At 36.7% G+C, this 23,823-nt stretch overlaps 1 protein-coding gene across 11 annotated transcripts in view; it reads left to right on the forward strand.

Moving 5' to 3' along the window:
* Nucleotides 1-23,823, forward strand: part of TDRD5 (tudor domain containing 5) — a 109,207-nt gene that overhangs the window by 50,938 nt on the left and 34,446 nt on the right. For all 11 annotated transcript variants that reach the window (XM_045048473.1, XM_045048472.1, XM_019821702.3 and 8 more), the window contains 5 exons: nt 3,347-3,500; nt 12,684-12,892; nt 16,928-17,148; nt 22,263-22,475; nt 23,011-23,077. In XM_045048473.1, coding sequence (XP_044904408.1) covers nt 3,347-3,500; nt 12,684-12,892; nt 16,928-17,148; nt 22,263-22,475; nt 23,011-23,077 — 864 coding nt within the window. The remainder of the gene's footprint in view (nt 1-3,346; nt 3,501-12,683; nt 12,893-16,927; nt 17,149-22,262; nt 22,476-23,010; nt 23,078-23,823) is intronic.

Raw genomic sequence — 23,823 nt, forward strand, 5'->3', positions numbered from 1 at the left:
AGATAAAGAACAATTACACAAAATGGTAGAAAGAGAAGGGGTCAGCACAGGCAAAAAAGTTTGATTGCTTTTATTAATGGTATTGATGTTAGTACTGTTATTCAATTTTGAGACTGTTGTGTATTGTATAGAGCACTGAATAATTATGGAATATATGGGATTAATTATGGGATAATTTTTATTGTGTACATAGTCTAGTTGCATATGCAGAATCTGGAATGTCTTGTCATTCCAGACTAGCAAGAAAGCTTATTAATGACTAGGTTCACATCAGGATGGCTTAGGAATCCACTTGAGTTAGTTGAGGTTTCAATAATGATAATACTTGCAGTGTTTTTGAAACCCACCAAGTATGTTTAACTCTTTGAGTTGCTCTGATATTAAAAACTAATTGTTTATCTTGGAGGATGATAGAGTACCAATTTACTTTCTTGAAAAAAGATTAAAAGAAGGAGCCAATCACTTATCTCTGTTTTCCAAATAATCTGGTATGACTGGGTAACCAAGAAGCAGATGAGTGGAGCATATCTCTATAAAATGTTCCAACTAAATAACAAAAAAGAATTGATACAATTTCACTCTACAATTTCTCTTAGTAAAATAGTGGATCTAGGCATTGACCAGGAATGGCTACTAACACCATCAAAAAAGAGGCAGCTAGACGTTACATGCCTCTTCATAAATACAGCATCACTTACAGTCATGGAGCAGGAGTCTGACCAAGCCTTTGGATCTAGCTGTCAGTTTGCAGAAAATAGTGTTTGCACTATGATTATGTCATCTGAAAAATCCACACAGTGAGGAAATGAAATCAGGTTAATAGGAAATATTCATATATTTGAAGGCATAAATATAAACTCTGTGGAAGAAGTAATATAGCTAAAATTGGAGATGGAAGAGAGAAATCAAGGAAAGTGGGAGTAGAAATATATCAATTCTTCCTTGCTTATGGTTGGGAGTCTGTATCAACCTGGAGGCATAACAAAGAAATTAGGAAAAAATATATCTGACATACCAATCAGTGGACAGAACCAACTTACTAAAACTGATTTTCAGAATCACAAAGCAAAACTCAATTTTTCATGTACTGATATGGAATTCTCTCTGTATTAACTGAAAGCAAAAATGGGCACAATAAATATATGTTGAAGCATGATGTGTATTCATGTTTTGACGATTTCTAGAAAGTTGCCTAAGAAACTGGTGATTTTGGTTTGTGCAAGAAACTGGTAATAATGGTTACCTCCAGGGAAGTGATCTCCTGGACCACTGAGGGTTGGGAGTGGGCCAGAGACTTAGTTTTTGCTGTATGTTTTTTTGAACCTTCTAAATATCATGTATTAAAAAAGTAATAAAATCCTTTCCATCCTAGTCTTGTATTTGACTGACTTGCATGTTCATAGTACTAGGTACTTACAGACAGGGTAAAGAAACCATTAAAGAGACTAATGAACATAAAAGGTAAAGAAGTCATAATATGTAATGTGCAAAGAAGTAGAGACATAAAGGTTGTGTGGGTGGCTTAGTCAGTCAAGTGTTGGACTTTTGATTTTGGCTCAGGTCATAATGTCATGGTTTGTGAGTTCAAGCCCTATGTCAGGCTCTGTGCTGACAGTGCAGAGCCTGCTTGGGATTCTCTCTCTGCCCCTCCCCTGTGCACATACTCTCCCTCAAAATAAATAAACTTAAAAAAAAAGTAGAGATGCAGTGTCATTTACCATTACGTGTCCCCTGTCTTCTACCAAGCCTTTCTCTCTTGGTATTTTCACGATTGGTTATAGAGGTGATATTAATGACCGTTTAAAACCATGACTTGGCTGATGCTGGGCCCTCATTTTTCAAGTGTTTTGGGAGAAGTCATAAAAGAGTAGAGTTGGGTCTCAGCATCCATCAACAAGAAGGTGTACAGCTGTCTCATCCTCTATTGGAGGTCCATTCTTTTAGAGGGTTTGCCTTCTGTGTTTCTATTGATTTTTCCCTAAGGTTATTAAGTCAGAGAAAGTTTATTTCCTACTCGAAGTTGGAGGAACAGAAAAAGAACTATGAATAGCTCAACTGCTTTACCTTGGTTAGGGAGACAAAAGCTTGACAATTTGAACATTTTTTTCTCTTTAGAGGGAGCCTGAGAATAGGGGAGAGAGAGGGAGAGGCAGAGGGAGGGTGTGCAGAACGCTGTGTGGTGCTCAAACTCATGAACCATGAGATCATTATCTGAGCTGAAATCAAGAGTCAGTTGCTCAATTGAGCCACCCAGATGCTCCAAGAATTTGAACAATTTAATAGGAGATCTTACTAAAAAGGGCAAACTTCCAATTTACTGTGCAGTTTAAACCAAACATATTTAGTATATACCCTGTATATACATTTTTTTATTTGGTGTAATTTTTTCCTAAGGCAAGAGAAACAATATTGTGTGTGATACACTGATACCTGCTTATTCATCTCAGCTTCTAGGGTGAAATCCTAGAATTTTAAGGAAATATTTTAAAATCATATTACTTTATTGCATGTTGAAAATGGTAGTGAATACTTTCAAAACTGAGAAATATCAAGTTTTATTATGACTTTTGTATTTTGTGTACCCCCCTTTATTCTTTTGCTTTATAATTAGACATTGTTAAGAACAGGAGGCAAAAAGTACCCTGATTTTCACTTCATTGTACCACATACTATATTTATTTATAAAGTTTATTTATTTATTTTGAGAGAGACAGCAAGCAGAGGAAGGGAAGAGGGAGAGAGAGAATCCCAAGCAGGCTTCACACTGTCAGTGCAGAGCCCAACATGGGGCTCAAACTCATGAAACTGTTAGATCATGACCTGAGCTGTAATCAGGATTTAGAGGCTTAATTGACAGAGCCACCCAGGTGCCCCACCATATACTTTAAAAGGAAGTTGAAACTGGCCTGGAAGCTTTATGTTGTAGGTCTCTAGGTTTGGATTATACCTATATGGAAACAAGCCTTTAATACCTGAGATTGCTGACCCTTACAAATTTAGTTTGACTAAACCAAAATTTAAAAAAATTTTTTTTTCTTAATGTTTTTATTTATTTTTGAGACAGAGACAGAGCATGAGCAGGGGAGGGGCAGAGAGAGAGAGGGAGACACAGAAACCGAAGCAGGCTCCAGGCTCTGAGCCATCAGCACAGACCCCGATGCAGGGCTCGAACTCACAGACTGTGAGATCATGACCTGAGCTGAAGTCGGATGCTCAACTGACTGAGCCACCCAGGCACCCCTGACTAAACCAAAATTAAGACATTGTTTTAATTTGTGTATGTATCTGTATATATTGTATTCCATTTATCTAATGTTTTATGTTATTTTTGTTTCTTTTGTGACAGATAATCTTTAAAGAGCAACTTTCACCAAAAAAATTGGGCTTCTTAAATGTGACAGAACTTGTTGGAGCTCTTAGTGACATTCTGCGTGTTGAGTTCAGGGAAGGAGAACAAGACTTACTGGTGTTTGATGCTGATATGAAGCCACTCCCACCTGGTGAGTTGAATCACAATATGATGCAAACCTGATTTTTTCTTTTTAAATTGAAGTATAGTTAACATCCATTTATATTAGTTTCAGGGGTACAACATAGTGTTTTGACAATTTCATACATTTTGCTGTGCTCACCATGATGAATGTAGTTACCATCTGTCACTATACAATATTATCACAATATTATTGGCTATATTCCCTATGCTGTATATTTCATTTCTGTGACTTATTTATTTTATACCTGGAGGTTTGTACCTCTTAATACCCATCACCCGTTTTGCTCCTCCCCTGTTATCCTCCCCTCTGGCAACTACCAGTTCTCTGTATTTATGATTCTGTTTCCATTTTTGTTTGTTTTGGTGTTTAGATTCCACATATAAATGAAATCATGCAGTATTTGTCTTTCTCTGTCTGACTTGTTTTACTTAGCCTAATATCCTCTAGGTTCATCCCTGTTGTCACAAATGGCAAGATTTCGTTCTTTTTATAGCTGAGTAATATTCCATTGTATACATACTACATCTTTATCCATTCATCTATCGATGGACACTTAGGTTGCTTACATAACTTGGCAACTGTAAATAATACTGCAGTAAAGATAGGGTTGCATATGTCTTTTTAAAAAAAATTTTTTTAACATTTATTCATCTTTGAGAGACAGGGAGAGACAGAGCATGAACGGGGGGAGGGGCAGAGAGAGAGGGAGGCACAGAATCCAAAGCAGGCTTCAGGCTCTGAGCTGTCAGCACAGAGCCTGATATGGGGCTCGAACTCACAAACCGCGAGATCATGACTTGAGCCGAAGTCGGAGGCTCAACTGACTGAGCCACCCAGGTGCCCAGCATATATCTTTTTTAATTAGTGTTTTCATTTTTTTTTTGGGGGGGGGCGGCAAATAACCCAGTAGTGGAATACTGGATCATATGTTATTTTTATTTTTCATTTTTTTAAGGTAACTTTACAGTGTTTTTCACAGTGGTTGCACCAATTTACATTCCCACCAACAGTGCACAAGGGTTCTCTCTTCTCCACATCCTCGCCAACACTTGTCTATTTCTTGTCTTGATATTAGCCATTCTGAAAGGCATAAGGTGATATCTTACTGTGGTTTTGGTTTTGCATTTCTCTGATGATTACTGACGGTCAACATCTTTTTATGTGTCTGTTGGATACCTGTATGTTGCCTTTGGAAAAATGTCTATTAAGATCTTCTGCCCATTTTTTTTGGATTCTGTGTTTTCTTGGTATTGGATTGTAGAAGTTCTCTATTCACAAGGGTATGAATCCCTTATTGGATATATCATTTGCAAATGTATTCTCCCATCCAGGAGATTGCCTTATTGTTTTGCTGATAGTTTCCTTTGTTGTGCAAAAGGTTTTTAGTTTGATGTAGTCCCAATATTTTATTTGTGCTTTTGTTTCCCTTGTCTGAGGAAACATATTCATAAATACATTGCTAAGGCTGATGTCCAAGAGATTACTGCATATGTTTTCTTTGAGGAGCTTTATGGCTTCAGGTCTCATATTTAGGTGTTTAATCTGTCTTGAGTTTATTTTTGTGTTTGGCGTAAGTGGTCCATTTTCATTCTTTTGCACGAAGAGACTGTCTTTTCCCCATTGTATATTGTTACCTCCTATGTCATAGATTAATTGACCATGTAAGCATGGGTTTATTTCTAGGCTCTCTCTTCTATTGCTCTGTGTGTCTGTTTTTGTGCCAGTACCATACTCTTGATTACCATAGCTTTGTGGTATGTCTTGAAATCTGGGATTGTGATACCTCTGGGTTTGTTCTTTTTCAAGATTGCTTTGGCTATTTAGAGTCTTTTGTAGTTCTGCATAAATTGTAGAATTGTTTGTTTAGTTCTGTGAAAAGTCCTATTGGTATTTTGATGAGAATTGGATTTAATTTGTAGATTGCTTTGGGTAGTATGGATGTTTTAACAATATTGGTTCTTCTAATTCATGAGGATGGTATATCTTTTCATTTGTGTCATCTTCATTTTCTTTCATCAGTGTTTTATAGTTTTCACAGTACAGAACTTTCACTTGGTTAAATTTATTCCAAGGTATTCTGTTCTTTTTGGTGTAGTTGTAAATGGGACCATTTTCTTAATTTGTTTCAGCTTACTTCATTATGGTGTAGAAATGCAACAGATTTCTGTATATTAATTTTGTATCCTGCAACTTTACTGAATTCATTTATTCTAATAGATTTTTGGTGGAGTTTTAAAGGTGTCGTATATATAGTATCATGTCATCTGTGAGTAGAGACAGTTATATTTCTTTATAATCAATTTGGTTGCCTTTTTCTTTTCTGATTGCTGTAGGTGGGACTTCCAGTACTATGTTAAATAAAAATGACAAGAGTAGACATTCTTCTTTTGTTCCTGAGAGGAAATCTTTCAGTTTTTCACCATTGATTTTGATGTTAGCTGTGGGTTTGTCATATATGGCCTTTATTATATTGAATTATGTCCCTCTATATACACTTTGTTGAGAATTTATCATGAACAGATGTCAGATTTTGTCAAATGCTTTTTCTGCATCTGTTGAGATGACCATATGGTTTTTATCTCTTCATTTTGTTAATGTGATATATAAAGTTGATTGATTTGTGGATATTGAAACACTCTTCCGTTCCTGGAGTAAATCCCACCACTTGATTGTGGTGAATGATCCTTTTAATATATTGTTGAATTTGGTTTGCTAATATTTTGTTGAGGATTTTTGCATTGTATGTTCATCAGGGATATTAACCTGTAGTTTTCTCACTCCCCCCCCCCCCCCCCACACACACACTTTCTGTCTGTCTTTCTGTCTTTTTTGTAATGTCTTTGGTTTTGGTTTCAGAGCAATGCTTGCTCATTGAATGAATATGGAAGCTCTCCTTCATCTTTTATTTTTGGCACAGTTCGAAAGAGTGGCTGTTAATTATTTAAATGTTTGATAGACTTCACCTGTGAAGCCATCCAGTCCTGGATTTTCATTTGTTGGGAGTTTTTTGATTACCTATTCAATTCTGTTACTAATAATTGGTCTGTTGATATATTCTGTTTCTTTCTGATTTAGTTAATTCATCCATTTCTTCTAATGGTCCATTGGTTGTCCAATTTGTTGGTATATAATTTTTTTGTAGTGTTCTCTTATAATCCTTTGTATTTCTGTGATGTTGGTTGTATTTCTGTGTGTTCTCTTTTGTGTTTCATTCTGATGTTATTTGTTTGAAACCTCTTTTTTTCCCTTGGTGAATCTGGCTAAAGATTTATCAATTTTGTTTCTCTTTTCAAAGAACCAGCTCTTGGTTTCATTATTTTTTTTTTTAATGTTTGTTTATTTTTGAGACAGAAACAGAGCATGAACAGGGAGGGTCAGAGAGAGAGGGAGACACAGAATCTGAAACACGCTCCAGGCTCTGAGCTGTCAGCACAGAGCCCGACGCAGGGCTTGAACTCACAAACCGTGAGATCATGACCTGAGCCAAAGTCAGAGACTTAACCGACTGAGCCACCTCGGCCCCCCTTGCTTTCATTATTCATCTACTCTGTTACTTTTTAGTCTCCATTTCATTTATTTCTGTTCTCATCTTCATTATTTCCTTCCTTTTACTAACTTTGGGCATTGTTTATTCTTTCCCTAGTTTATTTGGGCATTGTTTATTCTTTTCCTTAAGATGTAAGAATAATTGTTTACTTGAAATTTTTCTTGTTTCTTGAGATAGGGCCGCATCCCTATAAACTTCCCTCTTAAAGCTGCTTTTGCTACATCCCAAAGATTTTGGACCATTATATTTTCATTTTCTTTAAAAAAAAAATTTTTTTTTAACGTTTATTCATTTTTGAGACAGAGAGAGACATTTTTGAGACAAAGAGAGGGAGACACAGAATCTGAAACAGGCTCCAGGCTCTGAGCTGTCAGCACAGAACCCGACGTGGGGCTCGAACTCACGGACCGCGAGATCCTGACCTGAGCCGAAGTCGGACGCCCAACCGACTGAGCCACTCAGGCGCCCCATTATATTTTCATTTTCATTTGTCTTTGTTTTTTTTTATTTCCTATTTAATTACTTCATTGATTTTTTTGGTTAATAGCATGTTGTTTGGCCTCCATGTTTTGGTGGTTTTTGCAGTCTTGCTTGTAGTTGATTTCCAGTTTCATACTGTTGTGTTTGGAAAAGACGCTTTATATGATTTCAGTTTTCTTAAATTTACTGAGTCTTGTTGTGTGGCTTAAGGTGATATAGAGAAGGAAAAAACTTGAAAAGAATGTATATTCTGTTTTTGGATGGAATGTTCTGTGTATATTAAGTCTATCTGGTTTAATGTGTTGTTCAAAGCCATTGCTTCCTTATTGATTTTGTGTTTGAATGATCTGATCATTGATGTAAGTGAGCTGATAAAGTCCCCTACTATTACTGTGTTAATATCAGTTTCTCCCTTTGTGTCTTTTCATATTTGCTTATTTAGGTGCTCCTGTGTTGGGTGTGTAGATACTTACAATGGCTCTGTTTTCTTGTTGGATTGATCTTTTTAACATTATACACTGCCCTTATTTGTCACATTACAGTCTTTATTTTAAAGTCCATTTTATCTGATGTATTGCTACACTGGCTTTAAAATTTTTTTTTTTTTTTTTTGCTTCCATTTGCATGGTATAAGTTTTTCCAGGTCTTCACTTTCAGTCTGCATGTCTTTAGGCTTGGAGTGAGTATCTTATGGGCAGCTATAGATGTCTTTTTTTTTTTTTTTTTTTTTTTTTTTTAATCCATTCAGTCACCCTTGTCTTTTGGAGCAGTTAGTGCATTTACATTTAAAGTAATTATTGGTTAAGTATGTACTTACTGCCATTTTGTTTTTGTTTTCTGGTTGTTTTTATAGTTGTCTGTTTTTCTTTATCTCTCCTTGTGATGACCTCCTTCAGTGTTATACTTGGATTCCTTTCTCCTTATTTTTTGTGTATCTGGTAGAGGTTTTTGTTTAGTGATTACCATGAGGCTCATATATAACAACCTGTGTATGTAGCAGTCTATTTTATATTTTTAGTTGATGGTAAGTTTGAACACATTCTAAAAATAGACATTTTTGTTTTGTGTATATCATATTTTGTATCTTTTTATTTCATGAGGCCCTTAACTAATTTTTTAGATAACATTGATTTTACTACTTCTGTCTTTTAACCTTCATACTAGTTTTATAAGAGATTGATTTACTACTCTCTGTTTGCTTTTACTTGTGAACTTTTTTCTTTTTATAATTTTCTTCTAATTATGGTCTTTTCCTTTCCACTTAAAGAAGTCTCGTGAACATTGCTTGTAAGTCTGTTTTGGTGATGATGAACTTTTGTTTGCTGGGAAACTAGTTCTTATTAAATTCTGAATGATAACCTTGCTGGGCAGAATGTTCTTTGTTACTGTTTTTTTTTTTCCTTTCATCAGTTTGAATATACCATGCCATTCCCATCAGAGCTGATACTCCTATGGGGTTTCCCTTGTACATGACTTGTTGCTTTTCTTTTGCTACTTTTTAGATTTTCTCTTTATCTTTAATTTTTGACATTTTAACTAATGTGGACCTCTTTGCGTCCTTGTTTGGGGTTCTCTGTGATTCCTGGACTTGGATGTCTGTTTTCTTCTCCAGGTCAAGGAAGTTTTCAGCTATTATTTTTTCAAGTTATTTTTCTGTGCTCCTGTGTGTGTGTTGTCTCTCTCTGTCTCTCTCTCTCTGTCTCTCTCTCTCTCTGTCTCTCTCTCTCTTTGGGACCCCTATAATATGAATGTTAGAATGCTGGATATTGTCCAAGAGATCTCTTAAACTTATCTGAGTTCTCTTAAACTTATCCTCATTTGAAAAAACATTTTTCTGTTTAGTGTGGGTGCTTTCTATTACTGTTTTCCATATCACTGATCCATTCTTCTGCGTCCTCTGATATGCTGTTGATTCCCTCTAGAGTATTTTGCGTTTCATTTACTGTATTCTTCAGCTCTGATTGGCTCTTTTTTATATTATCTGTTTGTTGAAGTTTCACTGAGTTTATACACTCTTCTCTGAAGTCAGGTGAGCATCTTTATGATCATTATCTTGAATTTATAAGATAGTTTGCTTATCTCCATTTTGTTGAGTTCTTTTTTGAGGTTTTGTCTTGTTCTTTGATTTGGAGTATGTTATTCTGTCTCATTTTATTTGATGCTCTCTGTTTTCCTATGAATTAGGTGGAACAACTACTTCTCCTAGACTTGAAGGAATTGCCTTATGTGGAACATCCTCTATGTAGACTGTGTGTGTGTGGCAGCTTTGGCTGGCTGGCTTAATCTTTAGCAGGTACAGGCTGGGTGTCCCATGGCACTTTGTGCTGGGACTTCCCTGGTGGTATGGCTGCAGCTGAAGCAGGTACACACCAGGGGATCCTGGTGCTCTTCATACAGGGGGTATTCTGGAGGGACAGTTGGAGCTGAAATGAGTGTGGGTTGGGAGTTCCCAGAGTGCTCTGCATAGTGGGTGCCCCAGTGAGTTGTCTGTAGCTGAAGTGGGTATGGGCCTGGAGTATGCTGGGAGATGCTAACCTGATTTTTAATTGTCTTTGTAAGGACAAGGAAAATAAAGCATGATTATGTAATATTCTTTATTGTAAGCATATGAACCAGACAGATTACACATTAGCCTTGAAAACATTTTGTATATGATGACCTTTCTGGTGATACTTATTGTAATAAGGCTAATTGGTATTATTAATAAAGACCATCTATCTGACTTTTTAAAATATACTTTCTTCATTGTCCAGATTTTTCTATAACTTTGAAGAAACCAGTTTTCTGAAACAGTGATCTGATGGGGAAGTGCTAGATCAACGGTTGTTAACTCTGGCTGTGTATCAGAAAGCTTTTAAGAAATACAAGGACATTTTTGATAAATGGGTGTGCATTGGAACCTAGCACATGTATTTGTTTTTTAAACAAACTTTTTCAAACCTAAAACTAAAAACTATCTTAGGTTTACAGAAAAGTTGTAAATTATAGATTCTCTTGTGCCTTTCATCCATCTAATATTAACATCTTACATTAATTACTATGATACATTTATCAAAACTAAGAAATTCTGATATATAATCTTAATCTAATATTAACATCTAATATTAACTAATATTAACTAATATTAACTAATCTAATATTAACATCTTACATTAATTACTATGATACATTCTGATCATAGTAAATTCTGATTCTGAAATTCTGATATCTAATCTTAATTAATCTAATATTAACATCTAATATTAACTAATATTAACTAATATTAACTAATCTAATATTAACATCTTACATTAATTACTATGATACATTTATCAAAACTAAGAAATTCTGATATACTATTATTAGCTAAACTGTAGATTTTATTTAGGTTTTACCAGCTTTCTCACAATTGTTCTTTTTCTGTTTCTGGATCTACTTCAGGATACCACACTGCATTTAAGGCACTTGATTTTTGTTTTTTTGGGTTTTTCTTTTGAAATTTTTATTGAGAGTATTATAGGCTTATATACCGTTAAAAACTAATACAGGGAGGTTCCGTGTATTCTTTATTTTGTTCCCTCAGTGGTAACATGTTGCCAAATTATAGTAGTGTAAGGTACAGTTGACTCTTAAATAACATGGGTTTGAGTTGCATAGGTCCACTTATATGTGGATTTTTTATGGTAAAATCAGTATAATATTGTAAATATAATTTCCCTTCCTTATGATTTTCTTAACATTTTCTTTTCTCTGGCTTACTTTATTCTAAGAATGGGCATTGAGGAGGGCACCTGTTGGGATGAGCACTGGGTGTTGTATGGAAACCAATTTGAAAATAAATTTCATATTAAAAAAATAAACTGTAATGGAGGGAAAAAAGAATATAGTATATAATACATACATAAAATATATGTTAATCAACTATTTATATTATCAGTAAGGCTTCTGGTCAGCAGCAGGCTCTAGTAGTTAAATTTTGGGGGAATCAAAAGTTATATGTGATTTTTGACTGCATTGGGGATTGATGCCCCTAAATGCTGCAGTGTTCAGGGTCAACTGTCCTTGTATTTTTATAAGCTTCTAAAAGTGGTTTTGATGGATTGCAACTTTTTTCCAGAATATCAATGTATCTTTGATATAAACATACCCACTTTGTTGATTTTTCTGATTAAAATAACATGAGTTATAAATAATGTGTAAATAACTCATGTTATTTTAATAAGTTGAAAGTGAATATTTCCCATCATTTTACTTCCCTGAAAAAATCTGTTAGAATTTTTATTGGTCTTTGAGATTTTTTTCAATGAATATGTAAGCATACATAGATTTTTAAAAAAAATATAAAAGCAATATTTGTTTAAAAATTCCAGTAAGGTAGATTGGTAACTAGTAATTGTTTTAATAGGTCTTTTTCTGGACCTCTTGTATAATACCATAGTTATTTATTACATGTAGAATTTTCTTGCATAAGATAGTGTTCTGTATATATATAAGTTCTTTTTATACTTCGTATGTTATGGATGTTTTTCCATATCAGCATATGTAAGTTTATTTCATCCTTTTTAACTACATATAATTCTTTTATGTGACTGTATTATAATTGATTTAGTCTCCTGTTGACAGACATATAGAGTGTATTTATTTTTTGTCATTATAAAAGATACAGTGATAAACATTCTTGTAGCTCCATCTTTGTGCACTTACTAGTTTTTCTGTAGGAGCCACTATGGTTTTAGGTCTATCTGGGTCTGTTTTAAGGTGTCAGTCTCTTAAAATCATCATACACATGTAAATTTGAACACAATATGTGATTGATTTGGTAATCCCCCCAAAATTAAGGCATTATATTATGGGATATTCAGTAGTCACATTAATACATTAAGTAACTATGCATAGTCACTGCGAAAGTTGAGCAGGAAGTAAATTGAAATCAGGATATTGAAAAACAAAACCTTTAACCAAAGTTCAAGAAACTTGCCCTTTCCCTGCCAATGTAAGTAAGTTAAGATTTGTTCCCATCTAGAACTTCATTTCGTTTCTCCATACTGAAAGGTCTATAAAGTTAGGTTCGTATCTCTCATTTGTCATTATTTGCCCAGTGCCTGGGCCATAGAATGTGCTTTGTAACAGTTAGACAAATTACTATAATGGCTATCCACAGGCTACTCTGTTGATTTTTTCAGATGAACCCCTTTCATCAGTCAAAAATTCATGTTTAGTTCAATCAGATAAGAAAATAGAAGCCAAAGCTTGTGTCTCCAGCCCCCCTAGAAATTCACTGTCTACTGCTGCTATCAAGGAGACTGCCTGGGATTGTCTTCCTAAAAACCCTAAAGAGCCAGAAAAGAAGATTTGCAAAAAGCCTAATCTGGTGGTAAAGCCTTTACAGCTGGTGAGTAGGTGTAAAGACTTTGTACACTGGAGATCAGCATTATGGAAAGTAACTAAATGAATATTTCTTTTTTTAATGTTTTATTTATTTTTGAGAAATAGAGAAAGTGGGGGAGGGGCAGAAAGAGAGGACAGAGGATCTGAAGTGGGCTCTGTGCTGACAGCAAAGAGCCTAATGGGCTCAAACTCACTAACCATGAGATCATGACCTGAGCTGAAGTTAGACACTTAAGTGACTGAGCCACACAGGCACCCCTAAATGAGTATTTCCTTACATCAAAATTCTATTCAGGAAAATCTTGTTTCAAGATGCATGATTTTTTAGAAGAGAGCAGAGTTTTGGTCTGAAATCACCTTATACGGCATTTATTCTTGTTTTCGATCTTTTGTATAACTAACTTTCAACTCTCATTTTAAAGTTTTCAGATGGGTTTGAAGATTTGCCAGTTTTCTCAGGATGATAAAGCCAATGGTCTGTCCATGTTTTTGAAAATGTGGGCTGGAAAACCCTTAAGGGCTTCAGAGGGAAGATTTGAGGAGCTTTGTTTTAGCTATATGTCTCAATAATTGCTGCAAATTGCCCCTGCTCGTGTACTCAATTATAGGGTGTATTTATTTTTTATTTTTCATTATGTTTCCACACACAATTTTCCTTTTTTGTGTTCTCATCTTCTGTTATTTATTTTGTTGTTATTAAGGAATTAATTGCTTACACTTCTTCTATCGTCTGTAACTGGCCTCTTTCATGGAAGGAAAACATTTTGTTTCAAGAGACTGCTACATATTTTATAGAGGGTGAGAGAAAAGTCTAAAGGAAAATAATAGATTTTAGAATGAAAATGTTTGAGAAACCCTATTTAAAACAATTTTGTGGGGGGGAATGCAAGCTGGTGCAGCCACCTTGGAAAACAGTATGAAGGGTCTTCAAAAAACTGAAAATAGAACTACCCTATGACCCAGCAATTGCCCTACTAGGTATTTATCCAAGGGATACAGATATGCTGTTTCGAAGGGACACATGCACCCCAATGTTTACAGCAGCACTATCAACAATAGCCAAAGCATGGAAAGAGCCCAAGTGTCCATCGATGGATGAGTGGATAAAGAAGACATGGTGTGTGTGTGTGTGTATACACACACACACACACACACACACACACACACACACACACACACACAATGGAGTATTACTCGACAATCAAAAACATTGAGATCTTGCCATTTGCAACTACGTGGATGGAACTGGAGGATGTTATGCCAAGTGAAATTAGTCAGAGAAAGACAAAAATCTTATGACTTCACTCATATGAGGACTTTAAGAGACAAAACAGATGAACTTAAGGGAAGGGAAACAATATAAAAACAGGGAGGGGGACAAAACAGAAGAGACTCATAAATATGGAGAACAAACTGAGGGTTACTGTAGGGGTTGTGGGGGGGGGGATGGGCTAATTGGTAAGGGGCATTAAGGAATCTACTCCTGAAATCATTGTTGCACTATATGCTAACTGATTTGGATGTAAATTTTAAAAAATAAAATTAAAAAATATAAAAATAATTTTTTTTTAAGTTTTTGAGAGAAAGTGCAGGTGAGCATGTGAATGGGGGAGGATCACAGAGAGCAGGGGAGGGAGAATCCCAAGCAGCTTCCACACTCAGGTCTGAGCCCAATGTGGGCCTCCATCCCACAGCTGTGAGATCATGACCTGAGCCGAAATGAAGACTTGGACGCTCAACCTCCTGAGCCACCCAGGTGCCCTGAGAAACTATTGTTGATTGGAAGATTAGTGTGAAATTTATTCTTTAAAGTTACCTTTGTTGGTAGGGTTGGGTAGGAAGACTGTCTTTGTTTAGCCTGAATATTTAAAGTACCATATTTTCAATTTTGAATGGGGCAGTTGTATAACATACTTTTGACTCTCAATTTCATAAGGCAGTTTTCATATATTAATGTAGGTAAGGATCATCTAGGGAATTTTTTTTAATTTAATTTTTTAAATTTACATCCAAGTTAGTTAGCATGTAGTGCAACAATGATTTCAGGGGTAGATTCTTTAATGCCCCTTACCCATTTTGCCCATCCCCTTTCCCATAATCCCTCCAGTAACCCTCTGTTCTCTTTATTTAAGAGTCTCTTATGTTTTGTCCCCTCCATGTTTTTATATTATTTTTGCTTCCCTTCCCTTGTGTTCATCTGTTCTGTGTCTTAAAGTCCTCATATGAGTAAAGTCATATGGTATTTGTCTTTCTCTGACTAATTTCACTTAGCATAATAACCTCTAGTTCCATCCACATATTGTAAATGGCAAGATTTAATTCTTTTTGGTTGCCGAGTAGTACTCCGTGTGTGTGTGTGTGTGTGTGTGTGTGTGTGTGTGTGTGTGTGTGTGTGTGTATACCACATCTTCTTTATCCATTCATTCATCGGTGGACATTTGGGCTCTTTCCATAATTTGGCTATTGTTGATAGTGCTGCTACAAACATTGGGATGCATGCGTCCCTTTGAAACAGCATACCTGTATCCTTGGATAAATACCTAGTAGGGCAATTGCTGGGTCATAGGATAGTTCTAGTTTTAATTTTTTGAAGAACCTCCAAACTGTTTTCCAGAGTGGCTGCACCAGTTTGCATTCCCACCAGCAGTATAAAAGGGTTCCTCTTTATCCACATCCTCTCCAACATCTGTTGTTGCCTGAGTTGTTAATGTTAGCCATTCTGACGGGTGTGAGGTGGTATCTCATTGTGGTTTTGATTTGTATTTCCCTGATGATGAGTGATGTGGAGCTTTTTTTCATGTGTCAGTTGGCCATCTGGATGTCTTCTTTGGGGAGGTGTCTATTCAGGTCTTCTCCCCATTTCTTCACTTGATTATTTGTTTTCTTGGGTGTTGAGTTTGATAAGTTCTTTATAGATTTTGGATACTAACCCTTTATCTGATGTGTCGTTTCCAAGTATCTTCTCCTGTTCTGTAGGTTGCCTTTTAGTTTTGCTGATTGTTTCCTTCGCTGTGCAGAAGCTTTTTATTTTGATGAGGTCCCAGTTGTTCATTTTTGCTTTTGTTTCCCTTGCCTCTGGAGACGTGTTGAGTAAGAAGTTGCTGTGGCCAAGATCAAAGAGGTTTTTGCCTGCTTTCTCCTCAAGGAGCTTGATGGCTTCCTGTCTTACATTTTGGTCTTTCATCCATTTTGAGTTTATTTTCGTGCATGGTGTAAGAAAGTGGTCCAGGTTCATTCTTCTGCATATCGCTGTCCAGTTTTCCCAGCACCACTTGCTGAAGAGACTGTCTTTATTCCATTGGATATTCTTTCTCCTTTGTCAAAGATTAGTTGGCCATATGTTTGTGGATCCATTTCTGGGTTCCCTGTTCTGTTCCATTGATCTGAGTGTCTGTTTTTGTGCCAATACCATACTGTTTTGATGGTAGGGAATTTTGTTTTTTTAAGTTTCGAGATAGCACTAGCTGGGGAGAGGGACAGAGGGAGAGAGAGAGAAATCTCAGGCAGGCTCTACGCTCAATATGAGACTCAATGTCATGAACCATGAGATATGACCTGGGCCGAAATCTGGGGTCAGACACTCAACTGACTGAGCCACCCAGTACCCTCTAGGGAATTTTTTTTTTAAATTTTTTTTTAACGTTTATTTATTTTTGAGACAGAGACAGAGCATGAACGGGGGAGGGTCAGAGAGAGGGAGACACAGAATCTGAAACAGGCTCCAGGCTCTGAGCTGTCAGCACAGAGCCCGACGCGGGACTCGAACTCACGGACCATGAGATCATGACCTGAGCCAAAGTCGGCTGCTTTAACCGACTGAGCCACCCAGGCACCCCTCTAGGGAATTTTTTTAATACATAATTATGGGTCCCACTTCTAGGTATTCTGAATTAGTAAGTCTGGAATAAGCCTAAGAAGCTTTGTTTTTATAATTTCCCAGGTAATTCTGATAAAGATGACTCATGAAATATACTTAGGGAAATGTCATCATAGAGTTTGAAATTTCACCCAAAGATTTATTTCTTTTTTTAACTTATAGCAAGTGGAAGTTGATAAGTCACAGCTCAGCCTGGCAATTGCAAACCATGATATCCCACCAGATGCTGTACGGGACAAGAAATTATGCAGACTGCCACCATTAGATACCAGTACCCTTGTGGGGGTCTTTGTGGAGTATATCATCTCTCCTAGTCAATTCTACATCCGAATCTATAGCAGGGATTCATCAGAGTTACTTGAAGACATGATGATTGAAATGCGGTAGGAATCTGTTGTTTTCAATGTACTTTTCATATCTCATTCTAAATCAGTACTTGTCAGCATTTTGGTTTTAGAGCTTTTAGCAGTTAAGGACTTGAGAGCTTTTGTTTACTGATATTTATCTTAGAAATTAAAACTGCAGCATGTAAAAAAATTTTGTTTAAAAAGTAAGTCCATTTGTGTGGATATAAATAACATATTTCTATGAACAGTAACTACTTTCTGGAAATTAGAATAGTGACATTATTTTACATTTTTGCTGATCTCTTTATTATCTGTCTTAATAGGGGAAAGTTTGATTTTAATGTCTGCTTTCATCTTTAATGTCTTGAGCTTCGTTGTTTTGATTGTAGTGTATGAAAACATCTGGTCACACAGATACATAGTTGTGAAGAGGAGCATTTTCTTTCTTTTGCCAAAAAAACCTATTTTTATTTTAGAGAGCATGTGAGTGGGGGTGAAGGGCAGAGGGGGAGAGAGAGAATCTTGAGCAGGCTCCATGCTCAGCATGGAGCCTGATGTGGGATTTAATCCCATAACCCTGGGATCATGACCCGAGCCAAAATGAAAAGTTGGATGCTCAACCGACTGAGCCACCCAGGCACCCCTCTTTTCAAATTTTTATTTTAATTTTGGTTAAACATACAGTGTAATATTGGTTTCAGGAGTAGAATTCACTGATTCATCACTTACATGCAACACCCAGTGCTCATCACAAGTGCCCTCCTTAATACCCATCCCCCATCTAGCCAATCCCCCACCCATTTCCCTCCATTAACCCTCAGTTTGTTCTCTGTATTCAAGAGTCTCTTGTGGTTTCTCTCTGTTTTTCTCCCTTCCCATGTGATCATCTGTTTCTTAAATTCCATGTATGAGTGAAATCATACGGTGTTTGTCTTTCTGTGACTGTCTTATTTTGTTTAGTGTAATACATTTTTGCTCCATCCACATTATTGAAAATGGCAAGATTTCATTCTTTTTGATGGATGAATGATATTCCATTGCATATATATATACCACATCTTCTTTATCCATTCATCAGTCAGTGGACATTTGGGCTCTCTCCATAGTTTGGCTATTGTTAATAATGCTGCTATAAACGTCAGAGTGCATATACTTCCTTGAATCTGTATTTTTGTATCCTTTGGGTAAATACCTAGTAGTGCAAGTTCTGGATCATAAGGTAGTTCTATTTTTAACTTTCTGAGGAACCTCCATACTGTTTTCCAAAGTGGCTGCACCAGTTTGCATTCCTACCTACACTGCAAGACGGTTCCCCTTTGTCCTCATGGGAAAAGGAGTATTTTAGTAGCCTTTTTAGAAATTTATGAATAATCTTTGATATTTAAGGAAATTTGTGAAAATTCCAAAACTTGACAAGTGGTAGTTTCTTAAAGATTGGTTGCAATGTGGAATTTGAGCTTTTCATACACTGCTGTTAAAATTCATTGGTCTTCCTTTGTACTTTGAACAGATTCAGGTTTGGTTATGCTGTTTCAGGTTCCAGTGCAAAATTAAAATGCAAGTCTCCAAGTTGTAAAATTATTAAGTATTTCAAGACAGCAATAGCAGAACATTAAAGCAAGCATAAGGCACTCAGTGTAACCAGCCCTGAAAGCATCTTTTACCTTCATGTATAATTTCAAAACATCATGCGTTGGAAAGTACTGGTTCACTGAGTTATGTAGGTCTTCCAAATGTTGACACATTTTATCACATAGTATAAAAAATCACATTCTTTAATATCACCACAGATCTCATCAGAGAAGTATTACGTATTAGGAAGCTGTCAAACTCGTGGTGGATGCAACATTTCCAGAATCTAAATTTTCACTCGAAAGTCTTGGATTTTAACATTGATGACAAATACTGTCAGTGTTTTTCTTGAAGTGACGGGCTCACTTCATTTTTGAGAAAATGTGCATCAAATACTCAAGTCTGAATAAACATAGTTTGATAGTAGTCATTTCAAGCAAAAATGATGTTCCATGAAAAAAATGTCTAGTTCCTCTTCCAAGTAAAAATGTTACACAAAAACAGCTAGTTCAGTTCTTAGATGCATAATTGCTTTTCTTAAGACAACTTGAGCAGTGTTTTATGTGTCTATTACTTCCTTTTTTGTCACATGGAAATTAAAAAGGTGGTCACTCAGTGGTTGAGATTTAATATACTTAATTTTTATTGGTTTATGAAGGACATTCTTACGTGACATTGGCCTCTTTTTTTTCTTCTTCTTTGTCTTTTATTTAATGTGAGTGCATGGCGGTGACAAGTGACTGCTAGTAAAGTTTGGTGACACTGCCTTGATTTGGCTAAGGCACCTTGCTTTTACACCTTCATTACAAATGTTAATGCAGTGAAAAGGGCAAATAACTATTTTCATAGTAACACTAAAATATTAAATTAGTCTTGACCTTATGGACTTGTTAAAAGGGCATCACGGTCCTGGGGGTTTGTGAACTGCACTTGCAGAACGACTACTCTAGTTAATCTCTTTTATCTGCCGAAATATCATGTCCTTTCTTAGTAAAACACCCTGTAAAATGTGTACATTTGCAGTCACTTTAGATTTATTCATGAACAACAGTGTCTGATTTTTACATTGATGTTGTATATAAGAATAATGTATTTATTTATCCAAGAGCATTCCATCTTTTAATCTAATTTTACTGCATTATCAACTCCTCTCACCCAAGAACACCTGGTATAATGTAAGTCACATAATAAACACTTAGTAAAAATATTATATATTCCATTCCAGTATGCCTGTAAGATTTAGTACATGTTTTAAAGCACACGTACTGGCTCTGTGGCCTTGAAGTTACTTTTAACTCTGGGCCTAGTCTCCTTATCTCCAAAGTAGGGATAGTACTCATACCTGCCTCACAGAGTTGGGAAGATTCAAGCACTTAGAATGGAGTCTAGCTCATCTGTTGGCTGCTATTGTTACTAATACCACATCTGCTGTGTGCTTGGGATTTGGGCATGAGCAGTATGAGGAGAAGACAGACATGGTCTTTGCCTTTGTGAACACCACGATTATCTGGGGATACAGAGAGCGGGTAAGTGGGGTACTGCATGAGGCAGTAATTCTGCCTGTTGAAGGTGGAAAAAAGCTTCACAAAAGGAGATATTTGAACTAGGCTTAAAAAACAAGTAAGAATTTTCCAGTCAAAAAGGTGTGAGTGGGTATGTGTGGATCCAATCGCTGGCACCAAGGCCACTGTTGACAACAGAGTAGCGTGGTGTTCTGGGAGCAACAAATAGGGAAGTGAAGCACCACTGCATGAGGTTGGGTGACAGTGACTGAATGTGAAACTGGAATACTGGGGAAGAGCTGGAATACGAACACCATGGGCGGGAATTCTGACTTATTCTGTAGACAGTGTGGAGCCTCTGAAGGTTTAAGAAGGTAGGGGCATCAACAGGTTTGTATTTTAGCAAGATAACTCTCGTTGCAGTGTGGAAGATGGGTGAGTGAACAGGAGAGCATCCATTAATATGCTAGTCTTGGTAAGAGAGTGAGAGTTGAAAGAAATTGGAAAAAACTTGGGGAAGTAGTTGTCAGGTCTTGGTGACAAGAATGGGTTTGAGAAGGATGAGGGAGAAAAGGAGAATATGAAACCTGTGTTGACTTTAGAGATTGAGTAGGTTTGAGCCGGGGCTAGAAGTTTACACCTGGTGCGTCTAAGGTGACCATGGAGTAGTGAATTGACAATGTTGAGTGGACAGTAATAGTTAGGATTAGGTTTAGCCACTGCTACAGAGACATAACTTAGCCTAAGACATAGTAGCTTAAAAAAGATAAAAATTTATTTCTTCTCCCCATAGTAGTCCATATGTAAGCAGTAAAGGTGGATAAGGTAGCTCCCTGGTGTTAGGGACGCAAGAGTTTTCTGTCTTGCTGTCCCAGACAGTGTGTTGCCCCATCTACATGGTCCAGCATGTAGCTCGCCATCACATCCATGAGATCCTCATTTCAGCCAGTGGGAAGGAGAATGGGAAGAAGGTAGGTGGTTGGAGATGTGCCGTTTTCTTTGAAAGACATGAGCTAGAATCTCTATACTTTTACTTTTTTTAATTGTGGTAAAATACACATAAAATTTACCATCCTAATCATGCACACTTTTTCTCACATCTCATTGCTCAGGACTTAGTATTCACATCTAGATGCTAAGGAGTCTGGGAAGTCTGAATGCCTATATACTCAGTTAAAATTTGGGATTCTATTAGGAGAATGAAAATTGGGGAACAACTAGCATCTTCTCTGTACAGCTGGAAATAAAGTTTTAAAGTTCCGAAGTGATTCAGAGTTTAAAGATCAAGATGGAGAATCATCGTTTTATTTGTAGTGGTATAAAGATATGAAAATGGATGAGATGATGTACAGAAAGAATAGTAATAGTTAATGGGTACTTAACTGTATTTGGACTCTGTGCTTAGCATTCATCTATTTTTGCTAAGGTTTTATTGTCCTCTCCATGCTCAACAAGTAAACTGAAGCACAGAAAGACAAAGTCACACAGCTAGTAAATGGTGGAGTCACGATTTGAGCTCATGTGACTGGGTTCAAAGCCTGAGCTCTTATTATTTTATACTTCCTAAATGTAAGATCCCAGAGAACCTAAACTTTAAAGGCAATTAGAGAGCCAATATAAGAATAATTATTGACAGAGAAGAAGTAGGAGAAAATAGTGTCTTGGAAACTAAGTAGGATAGAGTTTGAAAGAGGATAGGATCAGGGCCATGTTGCAGAGAAAGAAGTACATCGAAAGCTGGCGAGACAGGCTATTGGATTTGGGAATTAAGGGGCCATTGGTGTCTTAAAAATGTCTATTTTAGGAAGTGCTGACGAATAAAGTTGGATTGCATTTTGTTCAGAGAATATGAGATAAAATGAGTGTATAACTTTCCATGTGAAGAAGTTTATTGATGAAGAGAAGGGATTTGGAAAATAAAGAGGAAAATAAAATTAGTTGGTATTAATAAGCATTAACCAATCAGAAAAAGGAGGATTTTTTTTCCCTTGCTTTTTGCCAAGACTTTCTTGGTCTTGATGCATCAAATGATATTTTCTCCCTCTTTGAAATTCCCTGTTTTATGGAATTCTACAGGCGCTGCTATTCCAATCAGCTGGTTTCTGATCGATATGCCATGCCGGAGTATTTTATCCAGCCGGGACATCTCTGTTGTGTCAGGATTTCTGAGGATAAGTGGTGGTATCGGGTCATTATCCATCAAGTCCTCGGGAAACAGGAAGTTGAAGTATTCTACCCAGACTTTGGAAATATTGGAACTGTTCAGAAGTCCTCCCTAAGGTTTCTCAAGTGAGTTAACAAACCTGGTTAAATTATTACTAAGTTTTGAATCATAATGCTCATAATGCTAAAGCTGCATGGGGTTAAGATTGCTCTTTTCTCTTGCCTTCCTTTCTTCCATCTCTTTTTTTTTTTTTTTTTTTTTAGTGCAAATGAACTTGGCATATGGTCCCTTAGTTTCACGTTGGGATTATAATCTCTTAGGTCTTCTTTCACATGACTGAATCTGAATGGACCATGAGACTCTAAAAAACAATCTCTTATTAAGAAAATGATTCTTGGGGTGATGCTAAGAATTGCATTTATATAGCATGAAGGTTGGTCTGTTCCTACCTATATTTTAATTACATGGGTTTCAAGGACTATGATGTTTAAAATTTTTATTACTTAGAATGCTTTAAAGTGTAAGGCATTAATTTAAAGATGCATGAGTAAAATAGTCTGAAGTGCTGTAAACAGCTAAAATCAAGAGTGGATTAGAGATTCCATAAAATGCAGTTTTAAAACATGATGGAATATTGGGGTTTGTGATCATCTCTTGCAGGTGCTGCTACACAAAGCTCCCGGCTCAGGCCATTCCTTGTTCCTTGGCTTGGGTGAGACCAGTACAGGTATGCTTGTTCCCATTTAATCAGCAAACATTTGGTGCTGAGAACAGTCTGAGGATCTCAGGATACAAAAACAAAACCTGGAATGGGCCCTAAAAGAAATCATTGTAGATAGTCTGGAAGATGGACATGGAGCCAGAAGTCAGTCCTGTGCTGTGTCACATTCGCTGTAGGGATATTTAATAGTGTGTGCCAGGGGTGCCTGGGTGGCTCAGTCAGTTAAGTGTCCAGCTTCGGCTTAGGTCATGATCTAGCAGTTTGTGAGTTTGAGCCTCACGTTGGGCTCAGCTCGGAGCCTGGAGCCTGCTTCAGATTCTGTCTCCTCCTCTGTCTGCCCCTCCCGTGCTCATGCTCTGTCTTTGTCTCTCAATAATAAATAAACGTTAAAAAAAAAAAAAAAAAAAAGCATGTGCCAGATGTGCAAAGAGAGGACTGTGCTTACATCTCTGTTGAGTCTGGTCAGGGATGACCCTGTGGTAGAGTGGAACTTTGAAGGAAGAGTAGGACTATTATTGGACACAAAAGGAAGAACATTCCAGACAAAGGGAAAAGTAACATAAAACATCTCGAATTTGAGAAATGTTAAGTGGCTCTGCCTCTGTGGCGGCACGTGAGCTGGAGTTGATGGACGGCAAGCTATGCCAGAGAAATAGGGCCCTGTGGTGGGGATCCGTATCCATGTTCAGGAGTCAGCGCGTTGTCCTGTAGATATGGGGGAGCAACTGAAGGGCGTACCTCAGGAACTGCCG

The sequence above is a fragment of the Felis catus genome, chromosome F1 (assembly GCF_018350175.1).
Source record: "Felis catus isolate Fca126 chromosome F1, F.catus_Fca126_mat1.0, whole genome shotgun sequence".
Classification (NCBI taxonomy): Eukaryota; Metazoa; Chordata; class Mammalia; order Carnivora; family Felidae; genus Felis; species Felis catus.